Source organism: Bombina bombina, chromosome 4 (genome assembly GCF_027579735.1).
Source record: "Bombina bombina isolate aBomBom1 chromosome 4, aBomBom1.pri, whole genome shotgun sequence".
NCBI classification, from domain to species: Eukaryota; Metazoa; Chordata; class Amphibia; order Anura; family Bombinatoridae; genus Bombina; species Bombina bombina.
The window spans coordinates 1,149,360,249-1,149,384,385 of NC_069502.1; the positions used below are offsets into that span (position 1 = coordinate 1,149,360,249).

Below are 24,137 nucleotides of genomic sequence, written 5' to 3' on the forward strand. Positions count from 1 at the left end.
CAGAACGTTTTTTTTCGCCCATTACAGATATTTCTACTGCTGATGTATGTAAGCTGTGTTTTCTTTTCCTCCAGAGCACAAGTTAAGACTTCAATTCTTTTTCTAATGCATGTATTTTGAAGTCTCAGGCAAACTTTTCTTTCTTTTTTTTTTGTTGCTACTTTAACAGTAAAGTAAGGCTCCTGCAACTTAAAATCTCAATTAAACATCTATGCCCCTAGGGTTCTTTTTCATTCTTGTTTTCAATTTCTTTATACACAGGGACCACAATTACATTTGTTCAGCATAAGCTGTCTGAGTGTGTAGATGCTGACAAGAACAAGAACACTGGCTGTCTGATTATTGAAACTCAATGCAATACGTGCAAAGTGTAAAACACCATGAAATAGTTGCAGTGTGCCACATTGTTAACCACTTATCAAACACTGTGCTTGCATTTAGTTATATCACATAGTTTAATATATTAGTTTCTAACATACAAACTGAGCCACACTAAATTATTCTAAAAACACATATACACACAGACATCCCAAGTCTCCCTGATTGTAATAGCGGCTCCCTGATGCCAGCAAATGGAGTGCAATCTCCCTGAAACTCCAAGTACTATGATCCAATGTGGCCCAAATCTGGAAAAGTATTTCTTTAAGGAATGCCTTTAGTTGCTGGGACGTTATAGAACCCTCAAAGTATGCATCAGTAACCAAAAAGCCCCCACTTAGTCTAATAAAATAAAACACAAATACTACCTTATTTACTGCACGTAATTAAACTTTGTATTCTAAACTATTTGAGCATTCAATAAGCGTACGATCACTGGAAAATAGGTTTGTTGTATGTGGTTGTGCAATAAAGCTACTTTTTTTAATGTGACTTTAGTGGGAAGCTACTTTAATGATAAGTCTATCTTATTTAGGGTTTCAAGGTGTCCAATATATAACTGGGGGGGGGGGGGCGGGCAGCGCAGTAGCGGGAGAAGACACCTCTCTGAAATGAGTTTTTACAGGTTGGGATGTATGTACACAAGAAAATAAATATATTAAATCGCATGACTAAGCACTAAAGCTACACAAAACATTTGTAAGTTTATTCAGAGCAAACTAATGTAAAGAATTTGACAACATAGAAAAAATGTACACACTCTACAAACATATTACTGTCATTTATTTTAATATATAATATTTTGTAGACATTTTTCTATAAAAAAAAACATCTGTAAATTGAATATAGATTACTAGTTTGTGCTGAATTGGTTAAAAATTTGAGTCAATGAAAAAATGTGATATTTATTAAAATGCTATTTTTACTGAGATTAGGGAGCTGAAAACAATGAGATTCATATGTAGATTCCAATACAGATATGATGAAATGAGGAACCAGTATTTAGTACTGAATCTGCAGAGATTTTTTTTTAAGAGTGCAGTGTAATGTGCTTGAGTTGTGCTGTGTTTAATGAGTTGTATAGTTACACAGGGTATCACAATCATAAACTTAGCACTTGCATACTTGTGTATCAAGCATCATGACAGTGTTTTGTTGCACCAACTTGATACAGACTTCCTGATCATACAATTTATTAGCAGATTACAGAGTCCGTTCTGTTAAAAGATGATGATGATGATAATAATAATAATAATAATAATAATAATAATGTGTATGTGTGTATATATGAGTGTGTATGTACTGTAATAATTCCACTGCTTAATAAATATATATATATTAGCTATTACTGGAGGAAGAGTGTGTACCAATATGTAATCTATAATAGGATGATTTGCAGCTGTAATTATAATACATTTTGTCCTGTGTTTTATATATATTGGGATATATTGGGTAGGGTGCAGCAGAAAATATTTCTACACCCAAGCAACAAGTACCTTTGGCTCACCCTTGAGTACCATTCACCATCATGTTGAGCTATCTATATCTATCTATAGCTGCTTAACACATCACTAGAACATTTTGTTAAGAAGCAGTAATGGCTGGGTATATAATTTTTTTATGGGGGGGGGGCAGCAAAATGTGTATTCGCCTGTGTAGCCAAAAATCCTAGCACCGGCCCTGTCCGCATTCAGCGAGGTCATGCGGACCTGATCCGCACTGTCGGATCAGGTCCGCAAGACCTTTGATACATAGGCCCCATAGTGTTGGTAATATAAGTGAATATATTAAATAATGTAAAATATAAATAATAAACATCTATATTAAGCATAATTGAATATATTGTTATTATATTATTTATATTTTGTATTTTCACTTAGGGAAAAAGAGATTGGATACTTATTTAATTAAATGTTGACATATAATTTATCTAAAATTCCAAATACCTAATGAATAGGGTGACTATATTGCCGCTTTAAAAAGGGACACATGAATACATATGTCAGGGCTGTTTAAAGAAATGTTTTGTATAAGAACCCTGACATATGTATTTTTCATGTGTCCCTTTTTTTAAAGCAGCAATATGGTCAGCCTACTAATGAATGGGAGAAACTTGAATTTATCTAAACTAAATCCTTCTGAATATATAACATATAGGGCCTGAATATGAGTAGAGTGCAAAATTGTGCTTTTGCGAGCTCAATATTTGTGCTTTACGCGACCTCCCGTTCACATTGCATGGAATCTCTGTGTTCAGTAGAGTGTGCTTCCATAGGCTCCAATGGGAGCCTCGTTCTCATGCAGTGAGACACGGCATAAGAACTAGCGCAGTGAAGGGAGTAAATCATGCAGCAATGGGCAGCAATTTTAAATACATATGTATATGAATATATACATATATTTACGTGTTAATATTATATAATATTACTATAATTGTAACCACCCTCAGCCTCACGTCATCCACCTAGTATACGGTTATGAGCTGCTGTTACACGCCCACCAGAATAGACAAGTAATTGTGATTTGCTATAGAGGGGGCCGGTCTAGCGGATGTTAGAACTGATTGGATAAGCAGCATACGTGATACAATTGGGGAATAAGAGGGCGTCGGACAGCCAGGAAGCTTCTGATTGGCTGATTACCCTAACTCTACAGTGTATAAGATATGGTGGCACCCGGGCTTCTGTTTGCTAAAATTCTTAACATTGACAAAGGCTGCTTAGTCAGCCGAAACACGTTTGTTACTATTTTTACTATTTACACTATTTAGCATGTCTTTCACCCCTGACACCTGATGCCGACGGCTGCAGATATCGGCCAGGAAACAGGGGGGTGATTGTACACTTTATTTTGAGTTATTTTGAAATTGTTGGCTACTTTATAACAGCAATTCTCCCTCTCTTTCAATATGATATAAATAAAATATATCGATTTTAATAAGTCATTATTACTCTTTTTACTAGGGAAGAGTGCTTATTTGGTTGGACTCTTTCCAACTTTTTGTTCTTTATGTTAGTTATCCTTTGGGGGTAAGCACCGGACCACTAATCCATTATTCCCTTACCTTTATTTTATACTAGTGCCAGCTTTGTAAAACCCCATTTTTTCATTGTTATTATTTAATAACACGTAATTAACAACTTTGCTATAATAGCACTGCAGTATCTGTTGGCGCTTTTTTTCTTTCATGATTCAGATGGAGCATTCGATTTTAAACAACTTTCTAATTTTCTTTTGTTATTATTTTTTTTGTTCTCTTGGTATCTTTTGTTGAAGAGCAGGGACGTAATGCTTAGGAGCCGGCCCATTTTTGGAGCACTATATGGCAGCAGTTTTGTAAGAATGTTATCCATTTGCAAGAGTACTAGATAGCAGCAGTTTAGTAAGAATGTTATCCACTTGCAAGAGCACTAGATGGCAGCAGTTTAGTAAGAATGTTATCCACTTGCAAGAGCACTAGATGGCAGCAGTTTAGTAAGAATGTTATCCATTTGCAAGAGAACTAGATGGCAGCAGTTTTGTAAGAATGTTATCCATTTGCAAGAGAACTAGATGGCAGCAGTTTTGTAAGAATGTTATCCATTTGCAAGAGCACTAGATGGCAGCAGTTTAGTAAGAATGTTATCCACTTGCAAGAGCACTAGATGGCAGCAGTTTAGTAAGAATGTTATCCATTTGCAAGAGAACTAGATGGCAGCAGTTTAGTAAGAATGTTATCCATTTGCAAGAGCACTAGATGGCAGCAGTTTAGTAAGAATGTTATCCACTTGCAAGAGCACTAGATGGCAGCAGTTTAGTAAGAATGTTATCCATTTGCAAGAGCACTAGATGGCAGCAGTTTAGTAAGAATGTTATCCATTTGCAAGAGCACTAGATGGCAGCAGTTTAGTAAGAATGTTATCCATTTGCAAGAGCACTAGATGGCAGCAGTTTAGTAAGAATGTTATCCATTTGCAAGAGCACTAGATGGCAGCAGTTTAGTAAGAATGTTATCCATTTGCAAGAGCACTAGATGGCAGCAGTTTAGTAAGAATGTTATCCATTTGCAAGAGTACTAGATAGCAGCAGTTTAGTAAGAATGTTATCCATTTGCAAGAGTACTAGATAGCAGCAGTTTAGTAAGAATGTTATCCATTTGCAAGAGCACTAGATGGCAGCAGTTTAGTAAGAATGTTATCCATTTGCAAGAGTACTAGATAGCAGCAGTTTAGTAAGAATGTTATCCATTTGCAAGAGTACTAGATAGCAGCAGTTTAGTAAGAATGTTATCCATTTGCAAGAGTACTAGATAGCAGCAGTTTAGTAAGAATGTTATCCATTTGCAAGAGTACTAGATAGCAGCAGTTTAGTAAGAATGTTATCCATTTGCAAGAGCACTAGATGGCAGCAGTTTAGTAAGAATGTTATCCATTTGCAAGAGCACTAGATAGCAGCAGTTTAGTAAGAATGTTAGCCATTTGCAAGAGTACTAGATAGCAGCAGTTTAGTAAGAATGTTATCCATTTGCAAGAGTACTAGATAGCAGCAGTTTAGTAAGAATGTTATCCATTTGCAAGAGCACTAGATGGCAGCAGTTTAGTAAGAATGTTATCCATTTGCAAGAGTACTAGATAGCAGCAGTTTAGTAAGAATGTTATCCATTTGCAAGAGTACTAGATAGCAGCAGTTTAGTAAGAATGTTATCCATTTGCAAGAGTACTAGATAGCAGCAGTTTAGTAAGAATGTTATCCATTTGCAAGAGTACTAGATAGCAGCAGTTTAGTAAGAATGTTATCCATTTGCAAGAGTACTAGATAGCAGCAGTTTTGCATGAATGTTATCCATTTGCAAGAACACTAGATGGCAGCCGTTTTATATGAATGTTATCCATTTGCAAGAACACTAGATGGCAGCCGTTTTATATGAATGTTATCCATTTGCAAGAGCACTAGATGGCACCACTGTTTTCTACCATGTAGTGCTCCAGATGCTACCTCAGTATCTCTTCAACACAGAATATCACGAGAATGAAGTAAATTTTATAATAGAAGTAAATTGGCAACTTTTTACAAATTGTATGCTCTGAATCACAAAATAAAATGTTTGGGTTTCATAACCCTTTAAAACTGAGGATTTTCTAATTATTAGAGCTAGAAATACACACTGCAGACTTCACAAGTATAACCCTGTTGCATCTCCCTAATAGGCTTTAACTAACAACAACTGCAAAAAGCTGCACTTTATACTAAAATAAGCCTAGTTGTCTGCAGTCAGACTCAAGCATGTATTGCCTCCTCCAAATAGGCAAGTGGTGGGTGGAGTTTGGCTATTGAATAACAATTGCAGCAAACAAGATGTTAAAGGGATATTCTACACCTTGGTCATCTTAAAGTCTTACCTTAGATTAAGCTGCAAATAGCCTCTTGCACCTTTTCTATATCATGCAGCAGGAATGGTAAAAAAAATGTTATTTTAAAATGAATAATGTTTCTGTTCAATTTGAAATGGCTGCCAAGCTCAGCCCATTGATGACATCATGATCTGGGCTGCATATGGCATCCAATCACAAAAGGCTCACTAGTTGGATTCAACAGACTATCACTATTATTCAGCAGAGAGCCTAGATGCAGCCTATATTTTGATGTCATCAGTGGGCTGAGCTTGGCAGCCATTTCAAAGTGGCCAGAGACAATAATCATACTAAAATAACTTTTTTACTCTTCCTGCTCCATGATATAGAAATGGATTCGGGAGGCTATTTGCTATTTAATATAAGGTAGGACTTTAAGATGACTAAGGTGTAGACTGTCCCTTTAATTTGTTTTCAAAAAATGTTTAGACTTGTCTGATATGTTATTTTGTAGCAAAACATCGAAAGGTCTTATAATTACAAGGTGTTTGTTGTGCCTTTAAGGTATTTTCTGAAACTGTATTATCTGCTAAAAATTAGCAACATAAGCTATGTCTTGTTAGCTCACAGACAAAACAAGGGGGCTGATGTTTAAGACCAATGACTGTCTGTTCACTATGCAGGACATGAAATAGCCCAGCAGTGAAGCAGTTAATGAATGTTCCCAATGTGAGTAATGGCAGTGTGCAAGAAATATGGATAACTACCTAGGAAAACAATATCCGCACACAACCAGCACAGTGTGCAACCGTAAAGTAGACATAATCAGAGCAGCAAATTATGATACAGAAGGTCATTTGAGTCATAGTGGAGATAAAACTGAGACGCCGGCAGATAGAATAAAATCATGATTGCAAAGAGACAACTTAAAATGTTATAGGCACAGAGAGATAAAGGTTCTTGAATTAGCAATCAACTATAAAATAAATATTCCAACATCAAGTTTCTCAACCACAAGGAAAACAATAAAAATAGATAAAAATAATCTTTAAAAAAAATAAATAAAATAACAAAGAACCCATAGGGGAAATAATAATAGTAATGGGACAAAAGGACTACAATATATTCACACCACTGTTAAAGGGACAGTTTACTCAAAAAAAATCTTCCCTTAAATTTGTTCCCAATGAACCACTTTACTTGCTGGATTGTATTAAATTGTCTACCCTTTGTTTACCCTTATATTGGCATTTGAAATAGTTGAATTAGCCTGTGGTATCCCCACCTATTCTGAAAGTTTTTGGCCTTAGGACCAACAAACAGCAGAAAAAAATTACATTCCCAGTGGAGTATAGAAGAGGGAAAGTAAAAAAATGTTAATTTTCCATTATTCTCTCTAAGTATTGGTGATTGGTTTATGGACAGATATAAGATAAAGAGGCATGTATATGTACACAATGTGATAAAGTAATTAGATCTGATTATACCTACAAGCTCAACCCATTTTATTAGTTTGTGGCTTTAAAACACAAAATTAGCTAATTTGTATACACAAATAAACCTTAAAAAGTAAATTCTCATATATTTTATACTCTGCAACACATTAAAGTAAAACACATTAAAGTAAAACCAATTTTACAGTATACTATCCCTTTAATGAACCAGTGAACTGGTTTTATGAGTAATGTAAATCACAGAAAACATTTTATAAAAAATGAGAATCATTTTCTTAGCAACCCTACCCAAACAAGAATAAACCTCCTCTCCTCAGCTCTCCTCAAAAAGGACCCAAGTATACGTATAAAGAATAATATTCACAAAAAGAATGAAACGTAGACTCATTTAACAATCCATAAAATAAAAACTGTGTTTGTGTTGTTTTTTTTTTAAAGGGATTTTACTGTTTGGGGTCTGTCATTAGATAGTTACTTATGTTGAGTTAAACAAATGCTTGGTGGTTAGATTAAGCACCACGGGACAGAGTAAGTGGTTATGCGCAATATCACTGGATCGCGCTACCGTTAGTGCGCAACTTGATATTACAAGTCCATGTAAAGCATGTTAAAATGTAGACACAATATAGAACAAGTGATTCCATTCATAAACATCTACTGTGTAATTGTCTGTTTATCCCCTTTCGAAATAAAACAAAGTATAGTGATAGCTGCATACTTGACATACTCGAAAACGAGAGAAATCTCAATGTATCCTTCCTGGTAAAATATTTTATAAATAAATAAATAAATATTGCATATTTTGAAATGATGTCATGATCTAGTCAAGAGAGGTGCGGCATAAAAAATAGGAAGGTTAAAAAAGCGCAATATAAAATGCAGGGGGGGAGAGCGGAAAACAGCTTATATTGTGGCGCTTTGGAGTATTTTGAGATGACCCAGACAATTTGTAAATTTGGAGTATTTTGAATTGTGAAATGGAAGGGGTGGGTATTGAAATTAGTGAGTGCTTGCTAGAGACTGCTCCCAATAATGCAATTTCATTTTTATTAATCTTGTTGATCGGTTGATCTAGCACAGTGTAGGGTTAGCACATGAGCGATAACTAATTGGCTTTTTTTTCCAACGCGCCCCATAGAAGCATATGAAAAGGTTAAAGGGACATTAAACACATTTAGATTGTAATATAAAATGTTTAATTATGTGAAGAACAAAAAAAAATGAGATATTCTTTAATTATTTATTTTGGCCCTTTTTTCTGTAATTAAACTCTGAAAATTGTTGGTTTTCTCAATTCCACTGAGATTGGACGACGCCATGATGTTGTAAACTACGTTTCCCTTAACTATCTCTTCTGGTGAGGACAATTAGGGACATATATAAATATATAAGATGTGACAAAAATGTATAAAAATGATATAACTGTAATTGGTGGAAAACATTATATAAAAATGTGTTAGAAAGAGGATACACTGTCCAAATTATTTTGAGTCTTCCCTTCTTTTTTCACACTTTTTCCACAATCCTTCCTCATGAAACACATTTCTAACACATTTTTATATAATTTTTTCCACCAATTACGTTTATATATTTTTTATACATTATTATGTCACATCTTATATATTGGTATATCTTTGACCTGTAATTCATATGTTACATTTTATTTAGGGACATATATACATCTGTAAATAAAAGAGAATATGGAAACAAGGCTTTGTGGAAACCCTGTTAGATAGTAACTTTAACCCCTTCACTACCTGAAATTTTAAGGAAAAACTTGCTCAAAGTACCAACAGAATTTTTGCTGACACTCTATTTAAAGAGAAATAAGGACTTTTTTTTTTTTTATTACCTATAAAAGATATACACACTCACCGGCTACTTTATTAGGTACACCTGATCAATTGCTTGGTAACACAAATTGCTAATCAGCCAATTACATGGCAGTAACTCAATACATTTAGGCAACTAGACCTGGTGAAGACGACTTGCTGAAGTTCAAACAGAGCATCAAAATCGGAAAGAAAGGGAATTGAAGAGACTTTGCATGTGGTATGGTTGTTGGTGCCAGACAGGATAGTCTCAGTATTTAAAAAACTGCTGATCTACTGGGATTTTCACGCACAACCATCTCTAAGGTTTACAGAGAATGGTCAGAAAAAGAGAAAATATCCAGTGAGCAGCAGTTGTGTGGACTAAAATGCCTTGTTGATGTCAGAGGCGAATTTGCAGAGCGGTTCAAGATGATAGAAAGGCAACAGTAACTCAAATAACCACTCGTTACAACCAAGGTATGCAGAATACCATCTATGAACGCACAACGCGTCGAACCTTGAAGCAGATGGGCTAAAGCAGCAGAAGACACCACCGGGTGCCACTCCTGTCAGCTAAGAACAGGAAACTGAGGCTACAATTTGAACAGGCTCACCAAAATTGGACAACTGAAGATTGGAAAATTGTTGCCTGGTCTGAGAAGTCTTGATTTCAGCTGCATCATTTAGATGGTAGGCTCAGAATTTGGCGTAAGCAACATGAAAGCATGGATCTATCCTGCCTTGTATCAACGGTTCAGGCTGGTAATTGTGGTGTAATGGGGTGGGGGATATTTTCTTGGCACACTTTAAGCCACTTAGTACCAATTGAGCATCATTTAAACGCCACAGCCTACCTGATTATTGTTGCTGACCATGTCCATCCCTTTATTACTACAGTGTACCCATCGTCTCATGGCTACTACCAGCAGGATAATGCACCATGTCACAAAGCTCAAATCATCTCAAACTGGTTTCTTGAACATGACAATAAATTCATTGTACTCCAATGGCCTCCACAGTAATCAGATCTCAATCCAATAAAGCACCTTTGGGATGTGGTGGAACAGGATATTCGCAGCATGGATGTGTAGCTGACAAATCTACAGCAACTGCGTGATGCTATCATGTCAATATGGACCAAAATGTCTGAGGAATGTTTCCAACACCTTGTTGAATCCATGCAACAAAGTAATAAGGCAGTTTTGAAAGCAAAAGGGGGTCCAACCCGGTACTAGCAAGGTATACCTAATAAAGTGGCTGCTGAGTGTGTGTGTATATATATATATATATATATATATATAAAAAATATATATTATTTGGCATAAAAAGACGTTTCCGTGGATAACTGTTTCAACAAGCTATTTATTCACATAATTAAGAAGTTATAAATTTACCACCAAAAAGTAAAAAAAAAAAAGTATATAAAATATTATCACATGCCCCAAAAACCTGTAGCTTTCTAACTGTAGAAAAAAAATGTGTTCATTTGCATTTTACGATTCAGCTAAGACCACACGTGTATATATTTTGCATTATTTTTGATAATTTTAAGGTTTTTATCTGCAGCTATATATAATTAAATTATATATATATATATATATATATACATACATACATATATTTCTAATATGATGCAATGGGGTAACTCATTTGGTAAAGCAGAAGTGCCCAAATTGTCAAAATTTATTTATTAATTTATTACCCAACTATATATATATATATTTTAAAGCAGACAACCAAAAGTATTGATCTAGGCCAATTTTGGCATATTTCATTATACTATTTGGCAGTCAGATGTATGCAAAATCCATTCATATAAAAAAATCATTAACTTTTTCACAAACTTTGGGTTTCTCCCAAAAATTATTTACACATAACTTGTGCAATCATAAGACAAATGTTTGGAAAACCTTCTCTATGATCCCCTGCGTTCAAAATTAACAGACACTTATGGGTTTACCATTGCTTTTGGTGATCAGAAGGCCGCTGATTGCACCTGTGCACAACAATTCTAAAAGAGGATTTTTAAACACATTATGGCAAAGTGTGCAGTAGGGATGGGCGAATGTGTTTATATCCGAATTCGAATTTTAGAACGAATGTTATTGTAGAAATTCGATTTACATAATAGAAAGTTGATAAGAACGAATATTCTTAAAAATTCGATTTTCGAATGTTATTTACAGTTTTCGAATGTCACATTCGAATTTGAATGTCACATTCAAATTCGAATTTTACATTCGAATATCACATTCGAATTTGAATATTACATTTATAAAACACAATTGTAGACTAGAAACACTATTTCGAATGTCACATTCGAATCGAATATCACATTCGAATCGAATGTCACATTCGAATTCGAATATTACATTTATAAAACACAGTATTAGACTAGAAATACTGTTTCGAATTTGAATGTCACATTCAAATCGAATATCACATTTGAATCGAATATCACATTTAAAACACAGTATTAGACTAGAAATACTATTTCAAAATCGAATGTGACATTCGAATTTGAATATTACATTTATTAAACACAGTTGTAGACTAGAAATACTATTTCAAATTTGAATGTCACATTAGAATTCGAATGTCACATTCGAATCGAATATTACATTTCGAAAATTGAATGACTACATAGCTAAACATTCTATTATTCGAATGAATAGTTTCGAATTTTATTGAAAAATTTGAAAACGAAAATTCAAAAATAGAATGTTAGAATGTTATATAAACATTCGAAATTCGATTCGAACGAACGAATGTATCAAAATTTGTTTTAAATTTCGAATTTTTAGAAACATTCACCCATCCCTAGTGTGCAGGGCTTATTTGGAATGACATAACTCAAATTACCAAAATTGACCCCTCAAAACTATATATATTTATAAAGTAGGCATCCAAAGGTATTGATATAGGCCCAGTATGGCATATTTCATGTGACCAGTTTGTAGTCAGATGTGTACCAAATGCGATCATTTAAAAAAAAAACACATTGACTTTTTAACAAACTTTGGGTTTCTTGCAGAAATTATTTACACATAACTTGTGCAGCTATAAGACAAATGCTTGGAAACGCTTCTCTAGGATTCTATGAGGGCATGGTCCCCCTCATGTTATGTCCATGGGATATTTCTTTATCAGACCAATCCTGGCCAGTAGTCTTCTTATCCCGGCATCAAGTGGAAAGATAAAAAAAAATCCCAGGACTAAAGTAAATAGGATAAAAGAAATGAGGTAGTGCAGGAACAGACAAGGATGAAAGATACAAGAGACTTCCAAGGTATCAGAGGACAAGGCAAAAGGGTTGGTCACAAGGCAAGGCAGGATTCAGCAACAGATAGTCAAACCAAACATTTTAAAGGTACCAACGGGCAATAGAGCAGGTCACAAAGCAAGCAGAGTTCAACAACAGATAATCAGTCCAATCTTTAAAGGTACCCATGGGCAAGGCAATAGAGCAGGTGACAAGGCTGGCAGAGTTCAGCAACAGACAATCAGCCAGAATGAAGAAAAGTGCACCCTAGTCAACAAAATGTAAACTTATACTTGGGCAATGCTGAAATGAGTAGGGTACTTACATATAGGCGCAGGTTTGCACCAAGAGGGACATGCAGAGACCAGGGAAGGAAGGATGCACCCAGAGATGCGCCCGCGGCAATGACGTCATTGCCATGCACATCAAACAACCACAAGTGGCCATAGCAACAGCCGAGCGGAGAGGAAGCAGCGAGAACAAGTGGAGTGGAGGTGGCAGGTGTGTTACAACTCTCAAGCATCATATGAGGGCATGGTCCTTCACTCTCCCTCCCTGACAAGCATCATATGAGGGCATGGCCCTCCCTCCCCACTCCTAAGCATCATATGAGGGCATGGTCCCTCCCTCCCCCCTCCCAAGCACCATATGAGGGCATGGTCCCGCCTTCCCCAGCATCATATGAGGGTATGGTCCCTCCCTCTCAAGCATCATATGAGGGCATGGTTCCTCCCTCCCCAGCATCATATGATGGCATGGTCCCTCCCTTCCCTACCTCTCAAGCATCATATGAGTGCATGGTCCCTCCCTTCCTCCCAAGCAACATATGAGGGCAAGGTCCCTCCCAAGCATCATATGTAGGCATGGTTCCTCCCCACTCTAAAGCATCATATGAGGGCATGGTCCCTCCCCGCTTTTAAGCATCATATGAGGGCATGGTCCCTCCAACCCTCCCAAGCATCTTATTAGGGTAAGGTCCCTCCCCCCCCCTCCCAAGCATCATATGTAGGCATGGTCCTTCACCCCTCCCCCCTCCCAAGCATCATATGTAGACATGGTCCCTCCGCCCTCCCAAGCATCATATGAGGGCATGGTCCCTCCCCCCTCCCAAGCATCATATGAGGGCATGGTCCTTCCCCCCTCCCAAGCATCATATAAGTGCATGGTCCCTCCCTCTCCCTTCCAAGCATCATGTGAAGGCATGGTCCTCCCTCCCTCCTCACCAGCATCATATGAGGGCTTGGTTATAGCGCATTACTTGCTGATGTCAGCAAAACTATGCCCCTGGAAGTGAGGAATACAGTACAAACGCAGCTTCACCTCAGTCTACCACACAACATAAAGAGTACATCGGTCGTTAAGGGTTTAAACACTTTATAGTCAGATCCAGAGCAGCAAAGCTCTACTGGGAGCAAGCTGAACCAAACACAAAAGGTATTTGCCTATACACTTTTTGGGAATTTTTTTCACCTTTTTCATCATTTCACTTTGTGTGTTTTTTTTCTGGGCCCATTCATTATACTATTATTTCTACATGCACATATATTAAACATTGTAATTTGTTTTTAATTGTTTTTATTTAATAAATTTATGTAGCTATCTATTTGTTTAACTTTTGACACTTTAGCCTTGTTCTTTGGCGCTCCCTTATCCTATATACTCTATGCAGTTAAAGAGATACTGAACCCAATTTTTTTCTTTCATGATTCAGATAGAGCATGACATTTTAAGCAACTTTCTAATTTACTCCTATTATCAATTTATCTTCGTTCTCTTGGTAGCTTTATTTGAAAAAGCAGGAATGTAAGCTTACAAGCCAGCCCATCTTTGGTTCCACACCTGGGTAGCGCTTGCTGATTGGTGGCTAAATGTAGCCACCCATCAGCAAGCATTATCCAGGGTTCTGAACCAAATATGGGATGGCCCCTATGCTTACATTCCTGCTTTTTCAAATGAATATATCAAGAGAACGAAGAAAAATTGATAATAGGAGTAAATTAGAAAGTTGCTTAAAATGACATGCTCTATCACAATCACGAAAGAAAAAAATTGGGTTCAGTATCCCTTTAAGATTAGATTAGGAGATCTTTTGGGAGTTTGTGTATATACCCTGTGGCGTTTTAATATTAAAAGTTAGATGATGGCATTTGCCTGTAGCTGCCAATCAGTAGCTAGCTCACAGTACTGCATTGCCACTCTTAAGCCTATCTACATATGCTTTTCAACAAACAATGCCAAGAGAACAAAATAAATTAAAAAGAACTAAATTAAAATGTCTCTTAAATAGAAACACTCTATCTGAGCCATGAAAATACAATTTTAAGTTGAACTTCTTTATTTAAAGTTTGTGTCTTTTCATTGTGTTGTTTGCTGCACTTATCACTAATATAATAAGCTGTGATATTGTAACAAACCTTGACAAGTGGGCAGATTATCCCACGTTCCATCATCTTGACACACTGAAGCCATGTTGTCTAAGTCAGGGTAGCGAGTCTGGAATCCCTCCCGGCAGCTGATCATTAACTTGTCTCCAGTTCTGTACGTCTTGTTGACAACATCAGCATCTTTCACATAGGGAGCAAGGCAATCTGTGACTTAACAATGAAACAATACAATATATTAGTGAAAGCAGCCACAGACAATATATACAGTATATATATATATATATATATATATATATATATATATATATATATATATATATATATATATATACACACATTTTAAAACCTGAATCATGAAAGTTTAATTTTGACTAGTGTTCCTTTAATAAAGTTTATGTTTAGCTTGTGCCTTGTGTGATTTTTTTTTTTTTTTTGGGGGGGGGGGGTTATTTTCTATGTATTCTAATCACTTAGAGGTTCTGTCAATACCCACCAACATAAGAAAAAGATATCAAGAAAACTCAGCAATTGAGTTTCCTCAGATAATTCAAAGGGGGATTCATGGGAGTTTCTACACAAGAGTGGAGGCCAAATACCAGCGGCCATTGCAAAACTAAACATGGTGGTTAAATCATTCAGTGCTGCTGATAACTAATTCATGTGTTTAAATGTTTTTCACTATAATTTTATAATTACATTTTTAATTATGTCAGAACAATGTTATTAATACATTTTACTGGTTTAAAAGTTTTGTAGTTTAAAAGGGTAATTTATCTTATAGCTTTAATTTTTAATTAAAGGGACATTGAACTCAATATTAAACTTTCATGCAATTTTAAGAGACTTTATCAATCTACTTCTTTATTAAATTGACTTTGTTCTATTAGTATCCTTTGTTGAAAAGGCTCAGGAGCAGCAATGCACTACTGGGAGCTAGCTGGTGATTAGTGACAATACACATATGCCTCTTGTCATTGGCTCATCAGATGTGTTCATCTAGCTCCCAGTAATGCATTGCTGCTCTGGAGCTGACTTTAACTATGTGTTTAATCAATTAGCAGGGGTTAAGCACATAGTTATATGCAAGCAACAGTACAATAATAAATTGACCATAAGAACATGTTTTTTTTCGCTCTTTTACGTCCTTTTAAACCATACGGATTAGAATGGTTAATAATGTGGAAACCCCAATCCAGCACTTCTAATTGATAGAAATATAAACTATAAAATATAAAGGTCACATTATAAAATCTTTAAAATCCTGTTTTATACATAATTAGCTCTAACAGAGTATGCGCCAGGTGCTAGTTCATTGGTTAAAGCACAGAAGAGAGTATAATTGTATATATCGTTAGAGACAAAATATAATGGGAGCATTTAAATGGGCATGGAACCCAATTTTGTGATTCAGATAGAGTATGTAATTTTAAACAACTTTCCAATTTACTTCAATTATCAAATTTTCTTTGTTTCTTGGTATCCTTTGTTGAAAAACAGATAGGTAAGGACTATATGGCAGCAGTTTTTCAAGAGCACTAGGTGGTAGCACTTTTTTCTGCAATCTAGTGTTCTAGACATGTTAACACTACCTATCTAGATATCTCTTCAACAAAGAATACCATGAGAACAAAGCAAATTTGAAAACATTTGCATGCTCTATCTGAATCCCAAAAGAAAAAAAATTGGGTTTCATGTCCCTTTAAAATATTTTTAATTGTAATTGTGTTTATTTTATTTTTCATATATTATTTACAAATCATACTTAAAAAGGAAACAGCTTGAATTACCTTTCAGAAATCAACTTAGACGCTTTATAATTTATCAAAATTATAAATGTTGAAAAAATGTTTTGTGTAGTTGCTTCAATAAGCTCTTCAGCACATACATAGCCAAGGAAAAGTGGTTATTTACATGAAAAAGAAATATATTTGCTTCTTGTCTGCACACAGCAGTGGCCAACAAAGGTAAAATCTAGAGCCCACGCAGAGCACCCTTTATTCGCTTTCCTCTTGGGTCACTGTTCTTTTATTGCGTGACAAGCTTCCTACAGAAATTACCAATTTAAGCCAAACAAATTGGCTCAAAAATTACTGAGAAGGAACTTTGGTTTTTCAATTATAGGTGAGCGCAAGATGGATTGTTACATTAATACACTAGAACAGCGAGTACTCAAAGCAAGGCCTTCAAATGAAAATGAAATCAATGGCAAGTTTATACTGGAATAATTTATACAGGGCACATATGTGCAGTCCCACAAGCGAGATTTCATGGTTCCTAAATAAAGCTACATTTACCAACAATGCAGGATGAGAGTGCTATTCTAAAACATTCTTTAAATGTACAAAATCACGAACAAAGCCCTTTTGATGGTCTATTTTTAACGCTTCAGCTGCATTTGTATGTCTGAAAACAAGTGTTCTATTGTTATATTCAGCAAGCAGGTCACTTCTCACTGTAATCTCATAGAAAAAGATAGAAAAAGATTTTTTCTTCTTTTGGTTTTTAGCATTAAAGAGGCATTACAATTGTGTCTTTTTTTTTTTGGGGGGGGGGGGGGGCTTTTCACCTAAATGATGGAAGTAAATTGTGTATTATATTTTTGTTTTCTAAAAAAAATAGATGTCGCTGTTTACCTATAGCGCTGAAGGAGTCTTCTTTATAAGCCAATGAGCAAATGGCTATAAATACACGTGCACCATGAGACCCTTACCTAAAGCTAAGTCTGTGCCACTGGACATTTTTAGGAAATATATTACTTGTTAGATCAACAACCAAAAGTGTATGTGCAACCTTTAAAGCTTAGAAAACAATATTGATCTGTGGCCCCCATGTGTTTAAATCATATCTTGGAGCCAGTCACACAATTACTAAGAAAGAGGAACAGTTAATTTATCTTGATATATATATTTATGATGGTGCGAGTGGACATGATCTGATATAACGGATCATGTCCGCTGCACATCGATAAATGTCGACAGCATACGCTCTCGGCATTTATCATTGCACCAGCAGTTCTTGTGAACTGCTAGTGCAATACCGCCCCCTGCAGATTTGTGGCCAATTGGCCGCTAGCAGGGGGTGTCAATCATCCCGATCGTATTCGATCAGGTTGATTTCTGTCGCCGCCTATATGTATTATATCTACGAAATGAGGAAAAAGGAAGCCGAGTCCAAAGGTCAATAATGGAGTTTATTGCAGAACAGGCTTCTGAAGGCTAGGTGAGCTCCATCTAACGCGTTTCGCGCATGGGCACATGCGCTTCATCAGAGATATCAGTCTCTGCTGGTCGGGATCTTTTAAAGATTTGAGCGGCCAATCAGGATCCATGGGATCATTAACTATTGTGATGTGAGGTGATTTATTAGATAAGTAGTGAGATGAACACTCATAAGTTAATCATTTAGACCCCGCTCAGCAAGAGACTGATAGAACAGATTGCTAATAAACAATTTTCTATATATATTGTACTTGGTTATACATAATATTCCACACATATATATATATATATATATATATATATACATACAATTCAGCCGTTGCTATGCTGGAAGGGGTTGTAAAGGAGTTTTTTTGGAAGCAATTTCTGTGTGCTAACCAAATGCTAAGCATAAATTGTAATCTGTATGTTAATACTTATAAAGATAACGTATGTTGAATTAAAGCGACAAAACAATTTTAGCAAGCATAAGATTGAGTTATACACCTTAGTCAAAGCTAGTACTCTATCTAGATACAGCAAGGCATTTAATGGTCCTTAATGGACCCCCAGCTGGTTGTATATAATATCCATTGGTTAAAATTATTAATAACATACTAGAATCCCATATGCAGAAGTATATATAAACTTATATATATCTAAGCCTCCTTTTAGTTCAGCAGGGAAGAAGTGTGTACTCTTCACTGCTTGGATGTAGCCCCTAGGTGGTATAAAGCTAGTGAGTATGTGTCACTCTGTTTCACAGATGGATGGGTGGGTGTCAGTATGGTGGTCCTCTCTAAAGTAATTATGTAAAAGATAGAGAAGGAGAATGACACTACATGTTTATTACTATAAGGGGAGGCTGGCGTGTATTATCTACCTTACCAGCTACTGGATGGCTACACTGGAGAGAAGGGGGGCGGAAATAGCTAATAAGTGAACATAATAAGAACTTTTGTGAATTAGACTAAAAGCAAAGCTTTCTTTAAATGATTAGGAGAAGGACCAGTCTGGTTTGGATTAGTTTACATTAGAATTATTAAAACTCTTAGTGGATCTTTTTTTTTTTTTTATTTTATCTTTGTCTATCTTTTGTTATCTTCTTTTATATGGAGATTTTTAGACTAATGACGACTAGTTTATATGTGTAGGAAGAATTTTGTTTACTCTATATATAGATTTACATCATATCTTTTGTTCATGCCTTGGGGTACCCTAGTTTGTAACATGAAGATCCAGTATACCTCTCTTTTAGATAACGTTTTATTCCTGTCTCCCCCTAACGGATTACTGATAATTTGTTCTATAGCTTTGAATGTGAAATGGGTCAATTTTTGTGCATGTGTGTGAAAGTGTTTGGCCACTGGAGTTCTAGGGAATTCTTCTTCTATGGAATTCTTCTTCTTATTCGATCTTTTAAAGAGCGTGTCGTGATTCCTACATATTGTTGTTGGCAAAATGAGCATGTAATTAAATAGATAATGTGTGTAGATGTGCAGTCCATTCTGGTGGTAATCGGATATGATTTATGAGTCTGTGAAGAAGTAAAAGTGAAACTTTTGTCAATATATTTGCAACTCTTACAAGGTACATGACCACATCTGTAGTTACCTTTAGTTGGGGTAAGCCAATTGGTAGTTGGTAAGGTTTTGTTATGAAACTTATGTGTAATCTTGTCTCGTATTGTTGGTGCTCTTTTGGCTACAAATCTAATGTGTTTGTGTAGTTTTTCCCTTAAGGTAGTGTCACCATTAAGGACAGGTAGATATTTCTTGATAATCCTTACGATGGTGTAGAATTGATTACTATAGCTAGTTACAAAGCTTATGTCTTCTTTGAAGGCTGGTCTAGTTGTGTCCTTATTGTTGTTGTTGGATGTGCTATTTGCTGCTTTATTGTTTAATAGTAATGTCCTGTCCATTCTCATTACTTGAGATTTGACTTTAAGGAGGAGACTACTTTTGTATCCTCTAGCTACTAGTCGGTTGGTGAGTTCATCTGCTTGTTTAATGTATAGCTGAAGAGAACTACAGTTTCTTCGCAGCCTAAGATACTGACCCTTAGGAATGCCTCTTTGTGTGTGGGGGGCATGACAGGAATCTGCTCTTAGTATCGTATTTCTTGAGAGAGGTTTCCTAAAGGTACTAGTTATAATGTCACCCTCACTATTGTGTTCTAATGTGAGATCTAGAAAATTGATAGTCTGATCATTATTTTGATACGTAAATGTCAAGTTGAGTGTGTTATTATTAAAGTGATCAATGATCTCCTGAATTGTGAGTTCTGTATTTTTCTTGTAAATCAAAATTAGGTCGTCTATGAACCTACCATATACAACTACTTTGTCCTCGAGGGCCAGCCCCCCCCCCCAAAAAAGATGGAGATGTTCGAAGTACCCCATATACAGACTTGCATATGAGGGGGCAAACTTGGCCCCCATGGCGGTGCCACATTTCTGGAGGTAGTAGTGGCCCTCGAAGACAAAGTAGTTGTGTGTAAGAAGAAATCTAGTGAGTTCCTCAAGAAAAGTGATAAATTCCTCTGAGTAACTAGTGTGTCTTCTTAACATGTATGTTAAAGCTTTGAGGCCTTCCTCATGGGGGATACTAGAATAGTGGGCTGAGACATCTATGGATAGTCAAGTGTAGTTGTCTAGCCAAGTGATTTCTTGAATTTGTTGTATCAAGTGTGTGCTGTCACGTATGTACCCAGGTAAGGACTTGACTATGGGTTGTAGCACATTGTCTAGCCAATTCCCCACCCTCTCGCACAGTGAACCTCTACTGGCTACTATTGGTCTGCCAGGTGTATCAACAAGAGTTTTATGTATTTTAGGTACTGTGCGAAAGGTGGGGATGGTGGGATGTTCTACTAGACAGTAGGTGGCTATTTCTTGGGTTAAGAATCCATCTTCCACTGCTGAATCTAACAGGGTGCAGAGTTGTTGTTTAAATTTATGGGTTGGGTTGTAAGTCAATTTTAGGTATGTCTCACTGTCATTAAGTTGTCTATATACTTCTCTTTTGTAATCCTCAGTGTTGAGGATTACCACAGCCCCCCCTTTATCCACCGGGGTGATCACTATATCCTTGTTGATGCTGAGTGATTTAAGTGCAGATTGTTCATTGATAGATAGATTATGTTTTCTTGTATGGTTAATGGCAGTATTGGTGGTGTTCTCTAGAGAAGAGTGTAAACTGGTAAGTTCAGACTCTACTAGATTTTGGAACATCTCTATTGCTTCACTTCTACTGTGGACTGGGTAGAAGTGGGATTTAATGTGTGGTGAAAATTTAGGTGTGGAGGCTATATTGTGAATACTAGCCTCTCTAAGTGTTGTGACTTGAAGTGAAGTGAGTGTGTGTAAGTCACATAAGTCTCTGAATTGTAGGCCTATGGAGTCAAAAGTGTTTTGTACTGTGTCTGCTGAAAGTGAATTATTCGCTTGTTCATAATCTGTGTATGTGATTTGTGAAAAATGTTTGTGTAGTGTAATTTTTCTCACCAGGGCATTTACATCCAGAATAGTGGAAAACAAATCAAAGTGGGTGGAGGGTGCAAAGGATAATCCTTTATTTAATAAACTAATCTGTGACTTAGTGAGAGTGATATCCGATAAATTTATTACTGATCCTACTTCTTCTGTATAGTCTTTTTTATCCTGCTTGGATAGCGTAGTGGTAGGTCCTTTTTTGGTGTACTGCTAGTGATAGTGTTATTATATCTATATGTGTATATGTATTATATCTATATGTGTATATATGTATTATATCTATATGTGTATATATGTATTATATCTATATGTGTATATGTATGATATCTATATGTGTATATATGTATTATATCTTTATGTGTATATATATATATATTATCTCTATATGTGTATATATGTATTATATCTATATGTGTATATATGTATTGTATCTATATGTGTATATATGTATTATATATATGTGTATATATGCATTATATCTATATGTGTATATATGTATTATATCTATATGTGTATATGTATTATATCTATATGTGTATATATGTATTATATCTATATGTGTATATATGCATTATATCTATATGTGTATATATGTATTATATATATATATATATATATATATATATATATATATATATATATATATATATATATATATATGTGTATATGTATTATATCTATATGTGTATATATGTATTATATATATATGTGTATATGTATTATATCTATATGTGTATATATGTATTATATATATATGTGTATATGTATTATATCTATATGTGTATATATGTATTATATCTATATGTGTATATATGTATTATATCTATATGTGTATATATGTATTATATCTATATGTGTATATGTATTATATCTATATGTGTATATATGTATTATATCTATATGTGTATATGTATTATATCTATATGTGTATATATGTATTATATCTATATGTGTATATATGTATTATATCTATATGTGTATATGTATTATAACTATATGTGTATATATGTATTATATTTATATGTGTATATATGTATTATATCTATATGTATATATATATGTATTATATCTATATGTGTATATATGTATTATATCTATATGTATATATATATATATATGTATTATATCTATATGTGTATATATGTATTATATCTATATGTGTATATATGTATTATATCTATATGTGTATATGTATTATATCTATATGTGTATATGTATTATATCTATATGTGTATATATGTATTATATCTATATGTGTATATGTATTATATCTATATGTGTATATATGTATTATATATATATGTGTATATGTATTATATCTATATGTGTATATATGTATTATATCTATATTTATATATATGTATTATATCTATATGTGTATATATGTATTATATCTATATGTGTATATGTATTATATCTATATGTGTATATATGTATTATATCTATATGTGTATATATGTATTATATCTATATGTGTATATATGTATTATATCTATATGTGTATATGTATTATATCTATATGTGTATATATGTATTATATCTATATGTGTATATGTATATATGTATTATATCTATATGTGTATATATGTATTATATCTATATGTGTATATATGTATTATATCTATATGTGTATATATGTATTATATCTATATGTGTATATGTATTATATCTATATGTGTATATATGTATTATATCTATATGTGTATATATGTATTATATCTATATGTGTATATATGCATTATATCTATATGTGTATATATGCATTATATCTATATGTGTATATATGTATTATATCTATATGTGTATATATGTATTATATCTATATGTGTATATGTATTATACCTATATGTGCATATATATGTATTATATCTATATGTGTATATATGCATTATATCTATATGTGTATATATGCATTATATCTATATGTGTATATATGTATTATATCTATATGTGTATATATGTATTATATCTATATGTGTATATGTATTATACCTATATGTGCATATATATGTTATACCTATATGTGTATATATGTATTATATCTATATGTGTATATATGTATTATATCTATATGTGTATATATGCATTATATCTATATGTGTATATATGTATTATATCTATATGTGTATATATGTATTATATCTATATGTGTATATATGTATTATATCTATATGTGTATATATGTATTATATCTATATGTGTATATATGAATTTACAGACATATATACACATATAAATACCTAAAATATATATGTACACATATATAGACATATATATATAAATGCATTGGAGCCCTTTGCTGTCAAGTAGATGAAAACGTGTAAAAGCATATTTATGCAATATTCATATTTAATAAAGTGTTACACTGTGAATACACAGCAAAGGGCTCCAATGCACTTATTTTATATATATATATATATATACAGTTGCAAGAAAAAGTATGTGAACCCTTTGGAATGATATGGATTTCTGCACAAATTGGTCATAAAATGTGATCCGATCATCATCTAAGTCACAACAATAGACAATCACAGTCTGCTTAAACTAATAACACACAAAGAATGAAATGTTGCCATGTTTTTATTGAACACACCATGTAAACATTCACAGTGCAGGTGGAAAAAGTATGTGAACCCTTGGATTTAATAACTGGTTGAACCTCCTTTGGCAGCAATAACTTCAACCAAACATTTCCTGTAGTTGCAGATCAGACGTGCCCAACGGTCAGGAGTAATTCTTGACCATTCCTCTTTACAGAACTGTTTCAGTTCAGCAATATTCTTGGGATGTCTGGTGTGAATCGTTTTCTTGAGGTCATGTCC

General features: G+C 34.4%; 1 protein-coding gene across 1 annotated transcript in view; it reads right to left on the bottom strand.

The window, feature by feature from the left end:
- The window catches only part of LOC128658246 (sushi domain-containing protein 4-like), a 445,272-nt gene that overhangs the window by 34,935 nt on the left and 386,200 nt on the right, over positions 1-24,137 (bottom strand). The window contains exon 4 of the mRNA XM_053712783.1: positions 14,653-14,832. Coding sequence (XP_053568758.1) covers positions 14,653-14,832 — 180 coding nt within the window. The remainder of the gene's footprint in view (positions 1-14,652; positions 14,833-24,137) is intronic.